The 17,591-nt window shown below is 40.4% G+C and overlaps 1 protein-coding gene across 10 annotated transcripts in view; it reads left to right on the top strand.

Annotated features, from left to right (window-relative positions):
- The window catches only part of EPS8 (epidermal growth factor receptor pathway substrate 8), a 205,869-nt gene that overhangs the window by 144,603 nt on the left and 43,675 nt on the right, over positions 1 to 17,591 (top strand). For all 10 annotated transcript variants that reach the window (XM_039545122.1, XM_039545152.1, XM_039545172.1 and 7 more), the window contains 8 exons: positions 254 to 336; positions 1,081 to 1,217; positions 4,100 to 4,173; positions 5,092 to 5,218; positions 5,582 to 5,670; positions 7,718 to 7,792; positions 12,395 to 12,543; positions 15,107 to 15,290. In XM_039545122.1, the coding sequence (XP_039401056.1) occupies positions 254 to 336; positions 1,081 to 1,217; positions 4,100 to 4,173; positions 5,092 to 5,218; positions 5,582 to 5,670; positions 7,718 to 7,792; positions 12,395 to 12,543; positions 15,107 to 15,290 (918 nt within the window). The remainder of the gene's footprint in view (positions 1 to 253; positions 337 to 1,080; positions 1,218 to 4,099; positions 4,174 to 5,091; positions 5,219 to 5,581; positions 5,671 to 7,717; positions 7,793 to 12,394; positions 12,544 to 15,106; positions 15,291 to 17,591) is intronic.

Genomic DNA, 17,591 nt, shown 5'->3' on the forward strand with positions numbered 1-17,591 from the left:
CAAACGTACGCACCAGAAAACAGTTTGATATCAGGACACTGATATATGTATCAGCATCCAGACAATAGCACTGTGTGTCTCTTTCTCTAATTGTATTGAAAATAAAGTTGAAAGAAAATTCTTTGATACATATGTTCCTGGACCTAAATGTATTTCAGAAACAAGCAGGTGGATATTTTTTATCCTATCTATTTAGCCTAGTTAACAACGCAAGTGTTTGGCAGCCAGGTAACATCTGTTTCTGTCACTGCAGGCTAGCTTTATTCATGAAGATATTGAAAGTGCAATCAGCGACAGCAAAGGGGGGAAACAAAAGAAGAGGCTTGACACGCTCAGGTAAAAAACTTCCAGGTAGTATCAGGAACAGTCTAGTAGAAAGTAATTTAAAATCATCCTTTTCTTTTTCTCCCCCATTCTTCTCTTCCCAACTGTACTATTCTTTACTATTTTGTGGTAATCTTCTGGATAGTATACACCTACCATCGGGGACAACAGCTTGATTTATTTCTATCTCTCACTGTCTGAATTTACAACTTCTGTTCTTAACTCTCTCCTACTCCAATGTTATACATAACTGTGTTCATTTGGGAGAATGCTGCCACTTCCTGTAGTTGGTGAGAGGATGTGTTAAGGATGGGGGAGTGAAGTGCACAAAGAGTTAGTGATGCCTAGTATTCATAGAAAGAGTTTATCACAGAGCAGTCTTTCAAGTACGCCTCTACTCCGATACAACGTGACCTGATATAACACAAATTCGGATATAACATGGTAAAGCAGCGCTCCGGGGGGCGGGGCTGTGCGCTCCGGCGGATAAAAGCAAGTTCAATATAATGCAGTTTCACCTATAACGCGGTAAGATTTTTTGGCTCCCGAGGACAGCATCATATCGGGGTAGAGGTTTATGCTCAATTTACTTACAAATGACAGACCTGTGTACTGCTAACTTTTTATGTCTGACAAAGAGTGACATGTCATGTATCTGAGATTTCTCCGTACGCCCCCTTGCCTTTTCCAATAACACATTAGAAGGGAGAGAATTTTTTTTCCAAGCTTCATCTCTGATTTGTTATATTTCTTTAGGATGATTTCCAAAGCTGACAGCTCTATTCCTCCACCTCCAAAAGCGCCCGCTCCTGTTCCCCCAGGTACTGTCACGCAGGTGGATGTCAGAAGTCGAGTGGCAGCCTGGTCTGCTTGGGCAGCTGAACAAGGAGACTGTGAGTATTGCTGGGAATTGACGGTGTTGGTAATTGAGTGATTGGCAATATTCTGGGCAGCATGTTTGCATGTTGCCAACAAATAAAAAGAATAATTACAAACAAAAGCTCCGTGAAGATTATGGTAATTGAGGCTAAAAATAGAAAAGACCAGTTGAATCATCTGCTCCATTCCCAATGGGGCAGATCAGGGCTATTCTCTCTTCTACTCTTTTGTTCACTCTAGTTTTAAATGCCCCAAGCTGCCACTTCCCTAGAGAGACAATTTGATGGTCTAGTAGATTTGGCTGTCAGAACCTGAGCTATCTCATTTACCCCAACTTTTCCTTTTCTTAATTTGTGTCAAGTATCAGAGGGGTAGCCGTGTTAGTCTGTAGCCACTCAAACGAGGAGGAGTCCGATGACACCTTAAAGACTAACAGTGCCACCAGACTCCTTGTTGTTTTTCTGAATTTGTTTTACTCCATTTCTGTGATATTGAAATACCCAGAATTGAACATGATATTCTAGGCACTGTCTATGAAAGTTAACTGAAGTCTGGCTGCTGCATGGCCTTGCTGATGTGCATAGTACTTACTACACAGCATAGCTCAAGGAACTTAGATGATGCTGTGATCAGTAATAGGGAATTTGCAAGATCAAACCCTTGCATGGTAAATTTCTCAGGGCAACAACCTGACTTCTTTTTTTTTTATTATTATTTTATTTCTCAGCTAATCACTATGATAAGCTGACTAGGGGGCTGGACTCCACTTCTCTTCATTTTTAAGCAAATGGCGTGGCTAAATTGGCTGATCATCTTTACAAGTGTAAACAAAAGTGTGTTACAGAAAAATGAATATTTGTGATTCATATCTTCTGCGCAGGGCTTCAGATTTTTTACTATAATGGAAAAACATGCTTTCTATCAGACAAAAATGAAACTATTGCTAATTTGGAAATAATGCTTTCAGTAGAATAGAATATGTTTAAAGAATAATTTTGGGTGAATTGAGTTTTTGGAGTTTTTACTTTTAATGGTTTCTTATTAAAATAAAGAAAGCAAAAGAATCCATTATTGATGAAGGTTTTTATCCCATTTTCTGTTTATTGAACGAAAGTATTCATTAACAAAGTGTACAACTGTGCAGCACAAAGCACTTTAAAATGTCCACAGAAAGCAGTAATGGTCAGAACATTTTTACATACCACCACACAGCATTATGTGCTACATCAAGCAAAGGCTAATTTGTTCTTTTGTTTGAATTTATCTTTGTTTAACGGTGTTTGTGGTGGTGTATTTTGTAAAGTGGACTCTTACTGAATTGTGTTCCTGACAATTATATATATTTTTTTCTATTTGTGTGGATATTTTCTAAATTGTCGTAACTGAAACCCCCCGCAGTTAAGTAGATTCAAGTGCCGTAGCCTTTAATGAAACTTATTTTTAAAAATGCAGACTTAGAATGGTTCCCTGTAACATTAAGATTTGCTGTTTTGAAAGAAGAATCACTGAGTCTGCCCTTCCCTACTTGTGCACTATCATCTTATCACATCATTTCCCCCCCTCAGCCACCTGTGCCAGCCTCTTCTGCCTAATTTGTCAGTTTCACACAACTGCCCCCATTCCTTTTTCCATTTTGCCCTTTTCATATGGAATGCCCTCCTTGAATTGATGCTTGAGACCACATCCCTTATCCCCATCCTCCTCCTCAAGACCTACTTCGCTGTGATTGCTATCAGAAAACAGTGAAGTAAGGGTGACTAAATGAGGATAATCAACACTTTATTCACTTATTAGTCAATTGCATATCCTTGTCTGCAATCCTCCACTTTGTCATTTGACTTTGGTCCCAATTCTACACACGAGTAACATAATTTTACTCAGATGCATAAAGCTAAGCACATGTTTAATTGTTTGTGGGATCAGGACTTGGGATGGTAAATTCTTCAGGGCAGAGGCTGAGTTGGATACGTTGTGTTTGTATGATGCCTACCACAATGGGGCTTTGTTCCAAACTGGCCCCTCAAGGTGCTAATGCAATATAAATTAATAATAATAATGAGCCTTTGAGTTGATTAACTGTCACTCAATTGCAACTTGAGCCTGTTTTATTCTGTTTAAAAGCAATATTTTGAGGCGTTTCCCCTTGTGTTCAGTAAAAACAAAATTAAAGTCCCAGCTATTACAGTGGTGGACACTTAAGAAATGGGAACAATATTGACTGGATTTAAAAAAAAAAAAAAAAAAGCCCAAAGAAAAAACAAACCTTAAACAGGTCATCTGTTTGTATTTTCTACAAATATAAACTAAATCTACTCACAAAGATTCTTCATCTCTCCATGCCATTTTTGAATCATAAAGGTTTTGTTGTTTTTTTAAAAAAGACATAAGTTCAAGTGCAGTACAGTAGTTTCAGGTAGATCATGTTTTAAATCAGGTATTAAAATGCTTCTTCAAGGGAAACATTAGCATACTTCTCATTTGTCCCTCATTTTCATGAACATCACTTGTCTTAATTGCAAAGTTAACTATGCTCCATACAAATTTGATGTCCCCCTCCCTTTTTTAGTGTTGCAGATGATTTACATCAGAAAGAAGGATTCATGAAATCAAAGTTGTAGAGAGAGTTATTTTGCACCAAAGGAAGGAATTTCACAGCATTTTAAGTTGCTTGCATATATATATTTTATATTTTGCCCCTCTTGTTTTGGGGTTTTTATTGCACATTGTGTGTTCCACATTTGGGCCTCAGCCGGTTGAGAGGTATGAACTTTTTAGTCTTCCAGGAATGCAAGGAATGGTGGTTCCATATGTAAGATTAGTATATATGGAGCTTTGGCTCTTAGTTTCTGATATCCTTTACTTTGTATGTCTCGTCTTTTCTCCCCGCCCCCTGTAGTTGAAAAACCCAGACAGTTCCATGAGCATGAAGAAACAGCTGAGATGATGGCAGCCAGGATTGACAGAGATGTTGTAAGTTAAGATATATGTTTGTGTGCAGTATTGTTCAGTGTTCTTGAAATGTTGGATGGTTGCTTCATGAACAGGAAGAGCCTTTTTCAAAGGCAAAACACAGTTCTTGGTGAGAGTTTGCCAGTCATGCCAAACTGTGATAGACTTATAAGGGGCACAAAAAAGGACTGAAATAAGACCATCAAGATCAGATTCAATTCTGTCCTGTGGAGAACTTGAACTGTAGGTATGAGATGTGAGCGCACTAAGATCTTGATTCAGGATATCACTTCAGCATGTGCTTAAATCCCTTTTAAGTCAATGTACCTTAAACACATGCTTAAAGTTAAGCATACTGACATGTTCTTCCCTGAATAATGATGGACCTGAGCAAGTGCTTGAGCTTTCCTGAACTGGGGCATGTACCTTTCCCCCACTTGGTCTGTACTCTTATGCATTGAAAGGAATTTTTCGCATTCATCAAAGAATGTCACATCTACTGGAAAGTGCAACCCTGCATTTCAGCAAGTAATAGTTGTAATACTTTGTTTTAGCAGAGAATATGAAATTACAGCTGTTAGAAAATGGCTCAATAGCATCGCAGGGAAAATTATGTTTTAACAAAATTTCTGCATGTGCTGCGTGGGAGAAACATAGTGTGTGACTCCAAGCTAATTAAATGCAAAATTTAATAATCTCAATACTTACCTTTTTAAAAGCTTTTAATGGTCACAACTATTGAAAATAGAGCAAAATGAGAGCTTGAGAAATTTGTAATTGTCAGACATAGGATGAATCTACATAGGCAGTACTTCCTGGAATTAATGTTGAGCATAGGAGACTGCTGCTAGGATGCTGTAAATTTACATCAAAATGAGGAAATGACTAGCTGTGCTACAGATTAGACTGAGACATTAATGTTGTTCATCTCTTCTGCAGCAAATTCTGAACCATATTTTGGATGACATTGAATATTTTGTTACCAAACTTCAAAAAGCTGCTGAAGCATTTGCTGAACTTTCAAAGAGAAAGAAAACCAAGAAGAATAAAAAGAAAGGACCTGGAGGTAAGAGTTGTTTTCCCTCCCATCCCCCAGGTATTTTTATTGCCTTGTTCTTTAAAAGTCATTCATGTAGCTAGTGAATGTGGTTTTGTTTCTCTTATTGCATTGCGTTGTGTTTTTGTTGTTACTCATTCAGTTTAATTGGACAAGTCACTTTGTTTCCCTTGGCTTAGGTTTGGACATACACTGAGATCTAAAAATAATTGGGTTCTAGTCCTGCTCCCCTTCCTCATGCAAGCAAAATCCTATTGCCATCCTTCTCTGGAAGTCAATGGGAGAAAAGGCAGCATAGCTAGCCTATGTTAGTAAAGTACATGTCCTGAATTACCACAATATCTATATATTTTTTTTCATTTTGTTCTCTAGAGGGGGTTCTCACTCTTCGTGCAAAGCCACCACCTCCAGATGAATTTGTTGACTGTCTTCAAAAATTCAAGCATGGCTTTAACCTTCTGGTAAGTAGCTGCCAGCAGCTGAGGCTCCACAGGGCAGGCAGGGGTGACTTTTCCTAGCTGGTTTGAAGTCAGATGCAGCATACTCTTTCCCTGCTGCTACAAATTGGCTCTGAGTGCACCTTGATGTGTCACTTTCACCCACGCGTTTTCAGATATCGCCAGCCACCTCCTGTGCTAGAAATGTTTTTGAAGTTTCTGATTGTGCAGGTGGAAGTGTGGGAGAAAGGTAGATTTGCCTTTTTATTTTAAAATCCAGTTTCTTCGATTGCTCTGGTTACTAACAGGTTGTTGTGCTCATGGCACCTCTGCTCCCCAGAGGCACCTCTTGGGAATAGACCCCAGACAGCTCTCTCCTTCCCCCTGGACTGGTGACCACACTGTCACGCTTTCCCCAGGGCTCTCTACAAGGCCTTCTCCGCAGTAGAGAATTTTGGCCTAACCACTCCCTTGCACATCTGCAACCCAGCACGCATCCACGCATATGGCTGCTAGTGACTGTGCACAGATGTTTGTGTCACTGTTGGGAATGCCTTCTTTTGGGTGAGACTAGTCCTATATGTCACTCTCAGCAGTTGCAGCACCTCTAGAGGCAGCAAGCCTCAAATTGCACCGTCAACAGTTATTAGTCCTACTAGCGTAATCCCACATTGCATCCAGTATTGGCCAACCTGCCTTACTGTAGCCCTGAGAGATGGTGCTTGATTGATTTTGTCTTCAAACTCCCTATTCAGGCCAGGGCTAAAAGCAGTGATTTTTTGACTGGTTTCATTTCTGTGCAGGGCTGCAGTCCCAATCTCCAAAACACCCACCCACCCACACACACACACACCGCCCCCCCCCCGAGCAGCAGAGACTTTACAGCGGTGCTATATGACTGGCGAAGTGGTAACAATAATAATAAAGTTTAACCCTTTTACATTCAAAGTGTTAACTGGTTTCTAGAGAGGTTTGTTAGGAAAATGTACAGCTCTCTCTTGTTTGCTTGCCAGCCTCCACAGATGTGCTCTTTATTTAGCTTTTCAGTTGTGCTTGTCAGATTCTCTATGCTCATTACCACTGTTAAATATACTAAACAGTATGGGTCAAATAGGCCATAAAGAGAGACTTCTCTTACAAACCTCACTACCCTCACAGTGCTCCATCCTGTGGCCATCTCTTGCCCTAAACATCATTAGCCATTGGCAGCCAGTGCTACCCATTCAGGTACCCACTTTTGCCATCTTCTCCTCAATATGCCTCAGAGCGTCACTGGGAAATTTTAATTTCCTGTGTGCCCCCCTTCAGCTATTGGCTTTTTGCTTCAGTGGCTGTGACAGCAGTGCCACTGGGAGAACCTGTCCGCCGCCGCCTCCTCCAATAACTGAGCCAATCAGCTTTCTTCTATTTCTCCTTAGGGAAATGAAATCCCACTGAAGCGGGGGTTGTGCTCCAAGAGGCCTTTGTAAGGGTTGAGAAGGCTACAGGGAAATTGCCCCTACATCACATGCTCTGCAACCACAGTTGTTGGACTTGAAGCAGGAATTAATTCAGGGAAGTTCTATGGCCTGTGTTATACAGGAGGTCAGACTAGATGATCGCAGTGGTCCCTTCTGGCCTCAAAAATCTATGAACCACTGACACTTTTGTTGGGAAGTGGGAGTGGGTCTCCACCGTCTCCATGCCCTTGTGTCTGAGGACAGCAGGCTGAACACAGTAACGGTGCCTTAGTTGAAGCCTACATAACTTTTTTTCTTCTCCTGACCCCCACATTCAGCAGCTCTTCCCCAAGGACACCATAAAATCCTCTGCACCAGCATCTTTGGTCAACTGTAAGATATACTGTGCGAATCAGCTGTATAGTACATGCTTGTGTGATCTCTTCTTCCCAAAGGATAAGTGACCCATATTTTTGGCAACCTTTAACATCCTATATATAAATGCAGAAATAAATATGACCTGCACTCTAATTCCATAACTAAGGTTCTTTCTTTTAAAGGATGATTCTACCATGTACTATTCAATTGTCATAGAAGTTACCAATTTGTTTTTTCTCTTTTCCCCTCCTCAGGCTAAATTAAAGTCCCACATCCAGAACCCTAGTGCACCCGAATTGGTTCATTTTCTGTTTACACCATTAAATATGGTAAGATTTGATCTTCAATGTGTCCTTCAGACCTGCTTTGTTTAAATGCTCTAGAACCCTTTAACAATAAAATTTTATCCTTATATTTTAATGGTGACAGGTTATGGGGGAAAAATCACTTATTTATTTTAGAACTAGAGCATATTTAGAAAATCAGGATGTTAATTTTGTTTATATCCATTCCCTCATTTTAAGTAAATCCACTTAGCTAAATTGTCCTTTTTCTAAAGTGTGTGTGTGTATGCATATGCATATTTACATTTTGCCTTTACTGATTTTTTTCTTAGCATTAAAAAAGAAACACAAAACTAATACCTCATATTTACACAAAGTGGAAGGAGAATTAAATACATACACACCAGAGTGAGGAATAGACAGTATTTGCAGGAGAGTTAAATGCTTTTGATCATGGCAATACAAAGATACTATTTAGCTTCTTGGGTTTTAGATGTGTATTAGAAGAGGAATTGTCAAAAGTGGGTCCAAATTTCAGATGGTAGATGAAGAGCATAGTGATAAGACTATCCAGCTCCAATAGCTTGTCGTGCATCTTGTAATCAAAATGCATTGACCAATCACAGTAATGTTAGCTTTTCAATGGTCTTTTTATAAGTATAAAATTTTTATTAGCAGTAGCATAACTGTCTTGTACTCAAACATTCTGTAGTGTTGAAGTGTTTAGTCTACATATTCAGTGGAATGTCCCTTTCTTGTAGTCCGTATGCCTCCAAACTCTGTGCTTTATAAGGAAGATTGTGGGCTAATTGATTGCGTTTTACTTCATATGCACATGCACTACGCACAAAAAACTATGTGAAAAGAATATTATTAAGGTTGCAAAGAAAAGTACTCGAAAGTTAGGAAATGCCAGAATTAAATTTGCTGATGGAACCTAAAATCAGCTTCCTTTTGCATATGTGTTTTGACACTGTCTTTAATCCCATACTATTTTTTTCCACTGGACCCCTGCCTTATTCATTGCACAGAATGAATGGAGCACACTTAGTAAGGGGCTATTGAATATTTTTTTCCCCTCGTTGTTCAGCGTGTGGTCCCAGGCCTTATTTACTGCACATGATTCAAAACCTGCTCGGAAATCAGACTTACTAATTTCCTCATGGGCTTTTCTATGGTACTCGTCACTGTAGTATTTGAGTACTTCACAAACCATTTCACAACTCCCCTGCAAAATGATGTGGTATTTTCTAGATGGAGAGCTGAGATGCAGAGAAGTTAAGGTCAAAGCAGTCACTAATTGTAGGTGTCCAATTTGAGACACCTCAGACCTGTTTTTTCGGATTACTTAGCAGCAGTTCATATGTTCAAAGCACAGCTCCCATTCACTTCACTTGCAGCTGTGAGTGTTCAGCACTGCTGTAAATCAGACCCTAGGGTCTCAAGTCAGGCACCCAGAAAATGTGGACTGCACAGTGAGTGATCCCTGTGAAAAGTTTGGTTTAAGTGATATCACATGGGAACTCTGTGGCAGAGGCAGAGGTAGAATCCAGTTTAACAGGGTATTATTCAACTGTCTGAACCATGAGATTGTCATTTCTGTTCCTGCAGACCCCTGCCTCATTCAGCCCAAGTCTCAGGCCTGTTTTTTTCATTTGTTGCCCTTCATAATCATTTTGCCTATTGGATTCAGTGGCTCCTCCACTTTAAGGGAGTGACTCTTTGTTTTGGGCAGGCCAAACAAGGGAGATGTCCTATAAACAACAGCCTCTCGAGCTGCACAGCGCTGATTCAACCTAGAGCAGGTCCATCATGTTCACTGAGTGAGCCAGGGGTCCTGTGGGGGTGGAGAGGGGGGAGGTATGTGATCATGCAATTAATGATTGTATCATAGTACATGTGCACAAAGGGGCTGAATTAAGGTGGCACAGAAAACCTTAGTTCTAGAATTTCCTAACTTTTGAGTGTTTGATTTTGCAATCTTAGTAATGGTCTTTTAACGTGGTGTTTATGTGTAATATCCCAGGTTTTTTAAAAATCAAACCTCAAAAAAAGAAGGTCCATCGCGTTGCATCATAGTGACACCCACATAGTTCATCAACAGGACTGGCACCTTCAAGATCCACAGCTCAGACCTCTGTCACTTCAACTAATGGAGTGACTGACACCATAGTAACTTGTCATCGTCTCTGTGGGCCAGCACTAGAGGGGGATGAGACATGCACTTTCCCAGTGGGTTTCCCAGATATTTGCTGACAGCAGAGAAATGGTGAGACTTGAGTTCTATTCCAGGCTCTGGAGATCTCTCTAGAGGCCACAGATCTTTCTGCCACCATAAGCTCGTCCTCTCTAACTTGGACCCAACCCACTCTTTCCCTGGCTCCTTGTCCCAGGCCCATTCTCCATTTCTCACTCCCCAGTCCCAGTCTTCCTCCCTGGGTTCCTAATCCAATTCCTGTCTTCCCCCACCCTCTCCCTGGCTCTTTGTCCCAGTCTCTCTGTCCAATCAGTCCAGCCTCCTCCAATCCTCCAACTCCTCATACAATCTGTGTTGCCCCCCTGTCAACTGACTCCCAGTCTCACCCCCTGTTGCCCTCAGTGGCTTTTAGTCCCAGTCTCCTTGTCCAGATGGTCATCATCTCTCCGAACTCTGTCCTCTCTCCCCCACTTCCACTCCAGTCTTAGTCTTACTAAGCTCCTTGTTCCTATCTACTCCTTTCTCTTACCCCTGGTCTGGTTCTTATCCCCTCTTCATTTAAATCAGATGGCTTCCTCCTCTGTCCTGCTTGGTGTCAGCAGGGAAGTGATTGAGAGCACCAGAGAGAGGTAGGCTCAGGCTCTCCGTTCTTAGTTTTGGTGCCTTGTCTTTGTCTGGCTGGGAACAGCAATTATAGGGAAGCCCTTTGGATTCCCTGTAAACCCTGGACTAAAGCAGATTCATTCACGCTGTAGAGATGGTGCATGTGCAGTCTGGTCAGCAGTAGGAGCTGAGAGTGGATGGAGCATGGCAAATGCTCATGAAATCTTTGGATAGTTTAGCTTGGAGAGTTTAGCTGCTAAAATCTAAGACGTTTTTATGAGCATGTGCGAAATGAGAGATTTCAAAGGCTTATAATTTGGCCAACCGTGGGTAGATTTTCATAGGAACAGCAAAAGGCCAGATGCAAAGACCATCTCCTCTGCTAAATTCCAAATTCCTGCTCCAAAGCACAGGGGTGCTAGAGCGTCTCAAAAAAAAATTTTTTTTTTAACATGGGCAAAAAAACAAGTTTCCCTACCCCTACTCCTGGAAACTGCTGAACCATTTTGGCTGAAAGTTTCCCCCCTTCCCCACCAAAAAAAAATCAAAACAACAAAACACCACATGAACCCTGAAGCAGATGCCTGGCATGGAAAATTTCAGTTCAAACACTTAGTCTGGTAAAGTTATAAGCTACTGAAAACAGGGTCTTATCATGGGAAGTATTGAGTAACCTTAATAATAGGTAGCTCCCTTCTCCTCTGTAAAAGCAGCAAAGAGTCTTGTGGCACCTTATAGACTAACAGACGTTTGGGAGCATGAGCTTTCGTGGGTGAATACCCACTTCGTCGGATGCATGCCCGGCTACCCCTCTGATACTTCTCCTCTGTAGTTTTTTATTGGCTCTTTCGCCACAGTCTTATATCGTGTTCCTGATGCTTTTCATACCCCCTTTTCTCCCCATTCCCTGTTTCTTCCCTGTGTTCCCCATTTATTCCTATCCTTGTTTACTCTTCGTTTTTCACCAAACATGCCCCAATCATCAATCTTGACCCTTATTTCACTTTTTTCCCCTTGGTTCTGGTGCTAGTTGCCTTGTGAGCCTGATCATATTACTTTACTGATTTGGATGATTCTGAATGGGTGGTTGGGCTCCCTCATGGAACGCCATGCATCATCTTTACATTGCTTCATGGCAGAATTTTTACACAGATCCGTTACACAGAAGTCTGAACTTTCCTTTACTATATTAAATCTTTGACCTGCCCTGGACAAGATGGGCTGGAAGGACACTTCAGTCATCATTTTCAGCTTGTCTACACATAAAAGTTGTATTAGTTTAACTTAAATTGGTTTAATTAAACTAGTTCAACTTTTGTGTGAGATCTCTTGTATGCTGTATCTGTTTAAACCTGGTTTATAGAAATTTAGCTTGCATCAGTAAATTTACAGGCACAAGCTCAACTGATATGAGCCAGTTTAAACAGATATAAGAGTGTCTGCACACAAAATTGAACTGGTTTGACTAAAAGGTGTGGTTTTATACAGATGTTGAGCTTGTGTACACAGTGGGAATCAGAGGTGTGTAAATTGTAGAGCGCTCCAACATATCACTCTTTAAATCCCCATGGTGTGCAGTAAATGTTCCCAGATGCACTTGATGTAGTCCCATCAAATAGGACTACATCAAAGTGCTCTAGGTATACACTACTGCCTTCTGTATGCAAGCCCTTAATTAAATGGTATAACTTTGTGTGTAGATCAGACTTTGGTCTTGTATCAGGCAAAAGCCACCAATAGAGTGGGTGCCTAGAATTCTTACTGTTTTACATGGTTTATTGTTAGAATTGATTCTCTGTTACCCCCCAATAGAATAAATAGTCCTTTTAAAAAAAATCTTGATTTAGGTGGTGCAGGCAACTGGAGGTCCAGAGCTTGCTGGTACGGTACTCAGCCCTCTCCTAACAAAGGATACCATAGATTTCTTGCGTTACACTATCAGTAGTGAGGAAGGACAACTATGGATGTCATTGGGTGACACATGGACCAAAGCCAGGTATGAAAATATCTTTGCTGATTTTATAGATGATCTTTGAATATCTATTTGGATTTATTATCATAGTCTGTATCGACCAAAGAAGCAAACTCCCCTTTAGTAGTCTACATTTTTGCTTGCTTTGAGCCTGATCCAACTCCAATTAAAGTCAGTGGAAAGACTCCCATTGATCTCAATGGGAGTTGGACTGGGCCGATTAAGAATATGAAAGGACGTGTTGGAAGAATGGGGACAATTACAAACATTGATTTTATTCTGTCTGTGATATTGGGAGGACGGGGCTGAATTACATATTCTCTTGCCCACCTTTTCTCTGAATGGTCCTTTCCATTCTTTTTCTCCTTCTATCGTCATTTGGTCATCAACCAGCTGGACTCAATTAAAAATCTATTTCAAGGGTAGTGCAGCTTTTAGTAACAACAACTACAACAAAATTATATAAATAGAATTAAAAATCAATTTGTACTTTGAACATCCCACAGATTATTAAAAGCAGAGACTTGCAATGATTTTTAATGCCTCTGAAGCATCTTCATAGTCCTTAAAAGATTTAATCTTTTTCTTACGAAGTGTCATTGAGTGAATGATTGAATCGCACTGAAGATTGAAGATCTACCATTAAGGGATCCTAAATTGTGAAATAATAGATTCAGCTGTGCTTATGGTTAGGGACTCATAAAAAATGTGACCTTTTCATGCATGTTGCTGTTGAACTGTAGTGTATATAAATATAACAAGTTCATCTAATTACTTTTATGGTCTTGGGCTTACATAAAAGCCTTGCAAACAGAACTTCTGAAAAAGCTGGGATGAATCAAGTATCTCTTAAGCCTGTGGCCCTTTGAGGTTATGGTGATGATCAATAAGTGTGTTAGGACTTGCGTCAGAAATGTGTCCATTCTTTTTGAATTTACTCATCCACCCACTCAGAGACCAGATCAAATGACTAACCCTCTATCTACGTAATTAAAAAAGACTGAATTTATTACTGATAAAAACTGCTGCATTGCCTGCTCTGGAATCTGAAGGCCACAGATTAGCTGATGAACATCCACAGAATAGAAAGAGCGCAGGCTTTGGTAGTGCAAAGTTCATCATGGCACCTTGCTTTCTTGAAGTGGACTATCATTAGGGGCAAGAATCTCCAAGCCTATTCTTCCTTTGGCCCTTTTATTGAGACTGCTAATAGAGGTGCCAGCTGAGGTGGTGCTTTTTTGTTTTGTTTTGCTCCTGGTTTGATAGGAACTGGACTGAGCAAATCAAACTCCTTTCGCTGCCAAAGAGCAGCTTCCAGTCATTACTGACCTAGGCCCTGATCCAGCAAAGGCCATGTCGATCCTTGCAGAGACCCACTGACTTCACTGGAACTCCAGGAAAAGGGATTATTTTGGTTGGTCAGAGCCCTATGCTGGAACTGAACTAAATAATAGAACTAATTATCCTGTTGTGAATCGTCTGTGCCATCCAGTCCTCTAAAAAAGGCAATAATTTAATTCAAAGAGAAATATGTGGTGATGGTTTGGGAGGAATACAGGAATGTAAATGAAGGGCAAGCAAGCTTTGAACCTTAGAAATAATGGTGGGACTGGCCCCTTGTTTCTATTGTGCTACTGTGCTGGGCAGCTTAGCCATACTGTGCCACTAATTAACAAGATGATCGTTAAAAACCCAGAGGCTGCTGATCAGCTATAAGTTAACATTGACATGCCAGTGTCCTGTGAAATACTAGCTGCTCCTATAACTGGTTTGATAGCATTTGTCACCTTCATTCATTTTCAGCAATGCCCATAATGAGAAACATTAAAGGAAACTATAAAGTGCATTCCTGGGGCCCATTTCTCCTTTAAGAGGCAATAATTCAACCTGCAAGGCAATGTTTTTTTATATATAGTACGTAGGCACAGCACACCATGAAAAACTCCTTGAGATACGGTGAATTCAGATGGTGAAAGTCAGTGGATCTCTAAGGAATAATACGGTATTTCAAAAAAAAGGAATATGTATCAGAAAATTCAGTTCTGCAAAAGTAGTGATTACATTTACTCTTGTGGGTGTGGGGTTTTATTAATAATCGTTTGTGAGACAAAAGAAATTGCTATTATAGCTTTCTTCTTCCTAGTTTTAGCTAAGTCCCTGTTGCTTGTCAGCCTCCATGTTTGCTTTGCAGATTTCATTTTAAAGCGTGCCTCTCCTGTGAACCCTGTGCATATTAACCTCCCCCCTCACCCCCCCCAGACAGAGGGGTATTGTAATACTTTTGTTTTCAAAAGATAAAATCAATCCCATGCTGCTTTGGGATTGGTCCTCCTGCTATCCATCTTTCGCATTGCATCTGAACTTGTATGGTCTAGCCTGATGTTGGAAGATCCTAGGGGCAGAGACAGTCTCTCTGTGCTATGTAAAGGAGGAGCATAGATATCCTCAGTAAATAATGCTTCCTTCTCTGTAATTAGAAGTTCCTCATGAGTAAACAATTGCAAAGCATTTCATGAGAACCTGCAGGATTGACTATTGAAAATAACTTGTGCAGATCTTGATATATGCCTCTTCCTTCTTTATACAGAGTGGACTGGCCCAAAGATCAGTTTATTCCACCCTATATTCCACGCTTCAGAAATGGTTGGGAGCCTCCTTTGCTGAGTTTCATGGGAGCTCCAAATGAGCAAGAACTAAATCAGTTGGCTGAGTCTGTGGCAAATGTTGCAGAGCACCAACGGAAACAGGAAATGAAAAGAATGTCAGCTGAGGTAGGTTAATTGCTACAGTATTTTGTGAAGTAGGTGGGAGACCAGACCAACTGTTCACTCCATGAACAAAACCGGCTTAAGAGTTGCACTGTATAATTGTGTTGCTGCTAATGAAGAGCACGTGGAGCTAGATTCTAGTGTCATTGTCACAGTGTAAGTTGGGAATAACTCCAGTGAAGTCAGTAGCGTTACTCTAGATTTAGCCTGTACAACAGATAAAAGCTGGGCTCATGCAGTGGCTAAAATATAGGGTCTTAATATGGTTCCATTGAACTCAGTGGAGTTTTTTGCTACTGTCTTAAATTGGAAGTGGAGTCCAGGGCCTAAAGAGCCTTTTTCTCTCAGATACATGTGCTCAACTCCCATAGCTCTCTCAAAGTGACACAATATTATCTAATACAGTAATCTGTGTGTGAAAGATAACTAACTATATTTGCCCACTAAAACATTCAGGCTCATGAACACCCCTCCACTCCCATCCCCTTGGTCCTCTTTCAAACTCTTAATAAACAGATGGGCCCATCCATAAAGTTAGCAAATTTGAGCTCTGAGGAACCAAGGATGGACACCTATTCCAGAGTGAAAGGGCTTTTAGGGAGAGTCCCCTACCATGAGCCCCTCAATGTTTAATTGAGAGGTGGTCGGGAAATGTCCTTTATTTCGCATGAAGAGTTTTCAAGAAAACAAACATTTGTTTGTTTTTCATCACTTTCCTGGAATTTTTCAGGGTTTCTTTATGTAAAAAGATGTCATTATAATTTAGGGCTTTATAGGTTAAATCAATCCTTTTGCTGTCTCTGAGGCCCTTAAGTCTGTTGTATATATTTAAAATGAATACTGCTTTCTTAAGAAATGCCGATACATTGTCTGTTGGGAAATGTTTTTGTGGCAGAGATGTCCATATAAAGGTATGGATGTCTAGGGGAACAGTCAGGGAGATGAACAAGGTAGGATAAGAAGTATCCCAAATGACACAGACTCCTGAAAAAGTCATACATGTTTCCCATTCACTTATTTTGAACACCGCCTGACTATTTCCCCAATACCTAAGCTGCCCTTGAGTCCTTCTGGTGGTTTTTTTGTTGTTTTAAAATCACACTTTCCTTTTTTAATTTAATGTTTTTCTCTCCTTGTTTTCTGTATGAACGTGCAAAATAAACAACCTGAGAAAACAGAGAATGGTGTCTTCTAATCTTTTAGTCATAATCATCAGAGGTATCATTTGTAGTTGTATTAAGTTAAAAAAATATTCCAAATAGAAGTCTGATTTTTTTTAAGTTGATTGCACTCCTTTAAACTTCTATGACGTTTTGGTGCCTTGATTGGTAATTGTTTGGTTGATTAGAAAAAAAAGAAATAAACTTTGTTATAATGAAGCTTGCAGCACTGAGGCAGGACTCCTCGATTTCTGACTGCCATGAATCACTGTGTGGTCTAGGGGAAATCATTTAAACTTGCTATAACTTGGCTTCCCCACTGGTAGCATCACTCTCAGAATACCTGTCTCACAGAGGTGTTGTGAGACTTAATATTTATGAAGTGCTTTAGGGTCCTCAGATGAACGATGTATGAAGGGCAAAATGTTATTTGTGTATGCTATGAAGACAGTATAGACGGTGATACCTAAATGCTGCCTTAATTACCAGTCATCTGTTTTGCTGTATGGTTATACTTGACAATAGCTGAAGTGCAAAATCAGATGAGAGATGATGGTGAAAATGTGTATTTTTCTGTTGGTATCTCCCTGAAGTGCACCCATTTTTATTCATGTTATGTCACTCTTACTAGGTAGTCAGCTGGTAATTGAGGCAGTATGTGAGATTTCCCCCTTTTCGTGACAAGCGATCCCATTAACAATCACTGACACTGTGATCCAGTGTCAGTCAGGTACCAGCATAACACACCTCAACCTCGTCCTCCTGGCGTCCCTCCCTTCCTACAGGGCATCCTTTTTCAAAAAGAAATACTACCCTGTGTTAAATAATGATATGCTTGCTGCTCCCATGGTTACGGTTCCTTACCTTTACAACTAGGGATTGATCTGGTGTCTAGCAACGTAGATCAGAGATTGATTCATGAGAACATTTCCCAATCCTGAATTTTAAGATACAATTGTATACACTGTGTTTCCATTGAAGGGGTTGCATGTGCAGTCAGTTCAACAATAATTATTTCAAAGGAGAAACTATGATGAAAACACTGTAGATTTGCTTATGATTGTAGCTGTGCTGTTAGGCTCTTTTCCTTGGATTATGAGCTTTTGGGGGCAGGGACAGTTTTCCTCTGCCTTTATGTAGCATG

The sequence above is a fragment of the Mauremys reevesii genome, linkage group 1 (genome assembly GCF_016161935.1).
Source record: "Mauremys reevesii isolate NIE-2019 linkage group 1, ASM1616193v1, whole genome shotgun sequence".
In the NCBI taxonomy this organism is placed as follows: domain Eukaryota; kingdom Metazoa; phylum Chordata; order Testudines; family Geoemydidae; genus Mauremys; species Mauremys reevesii.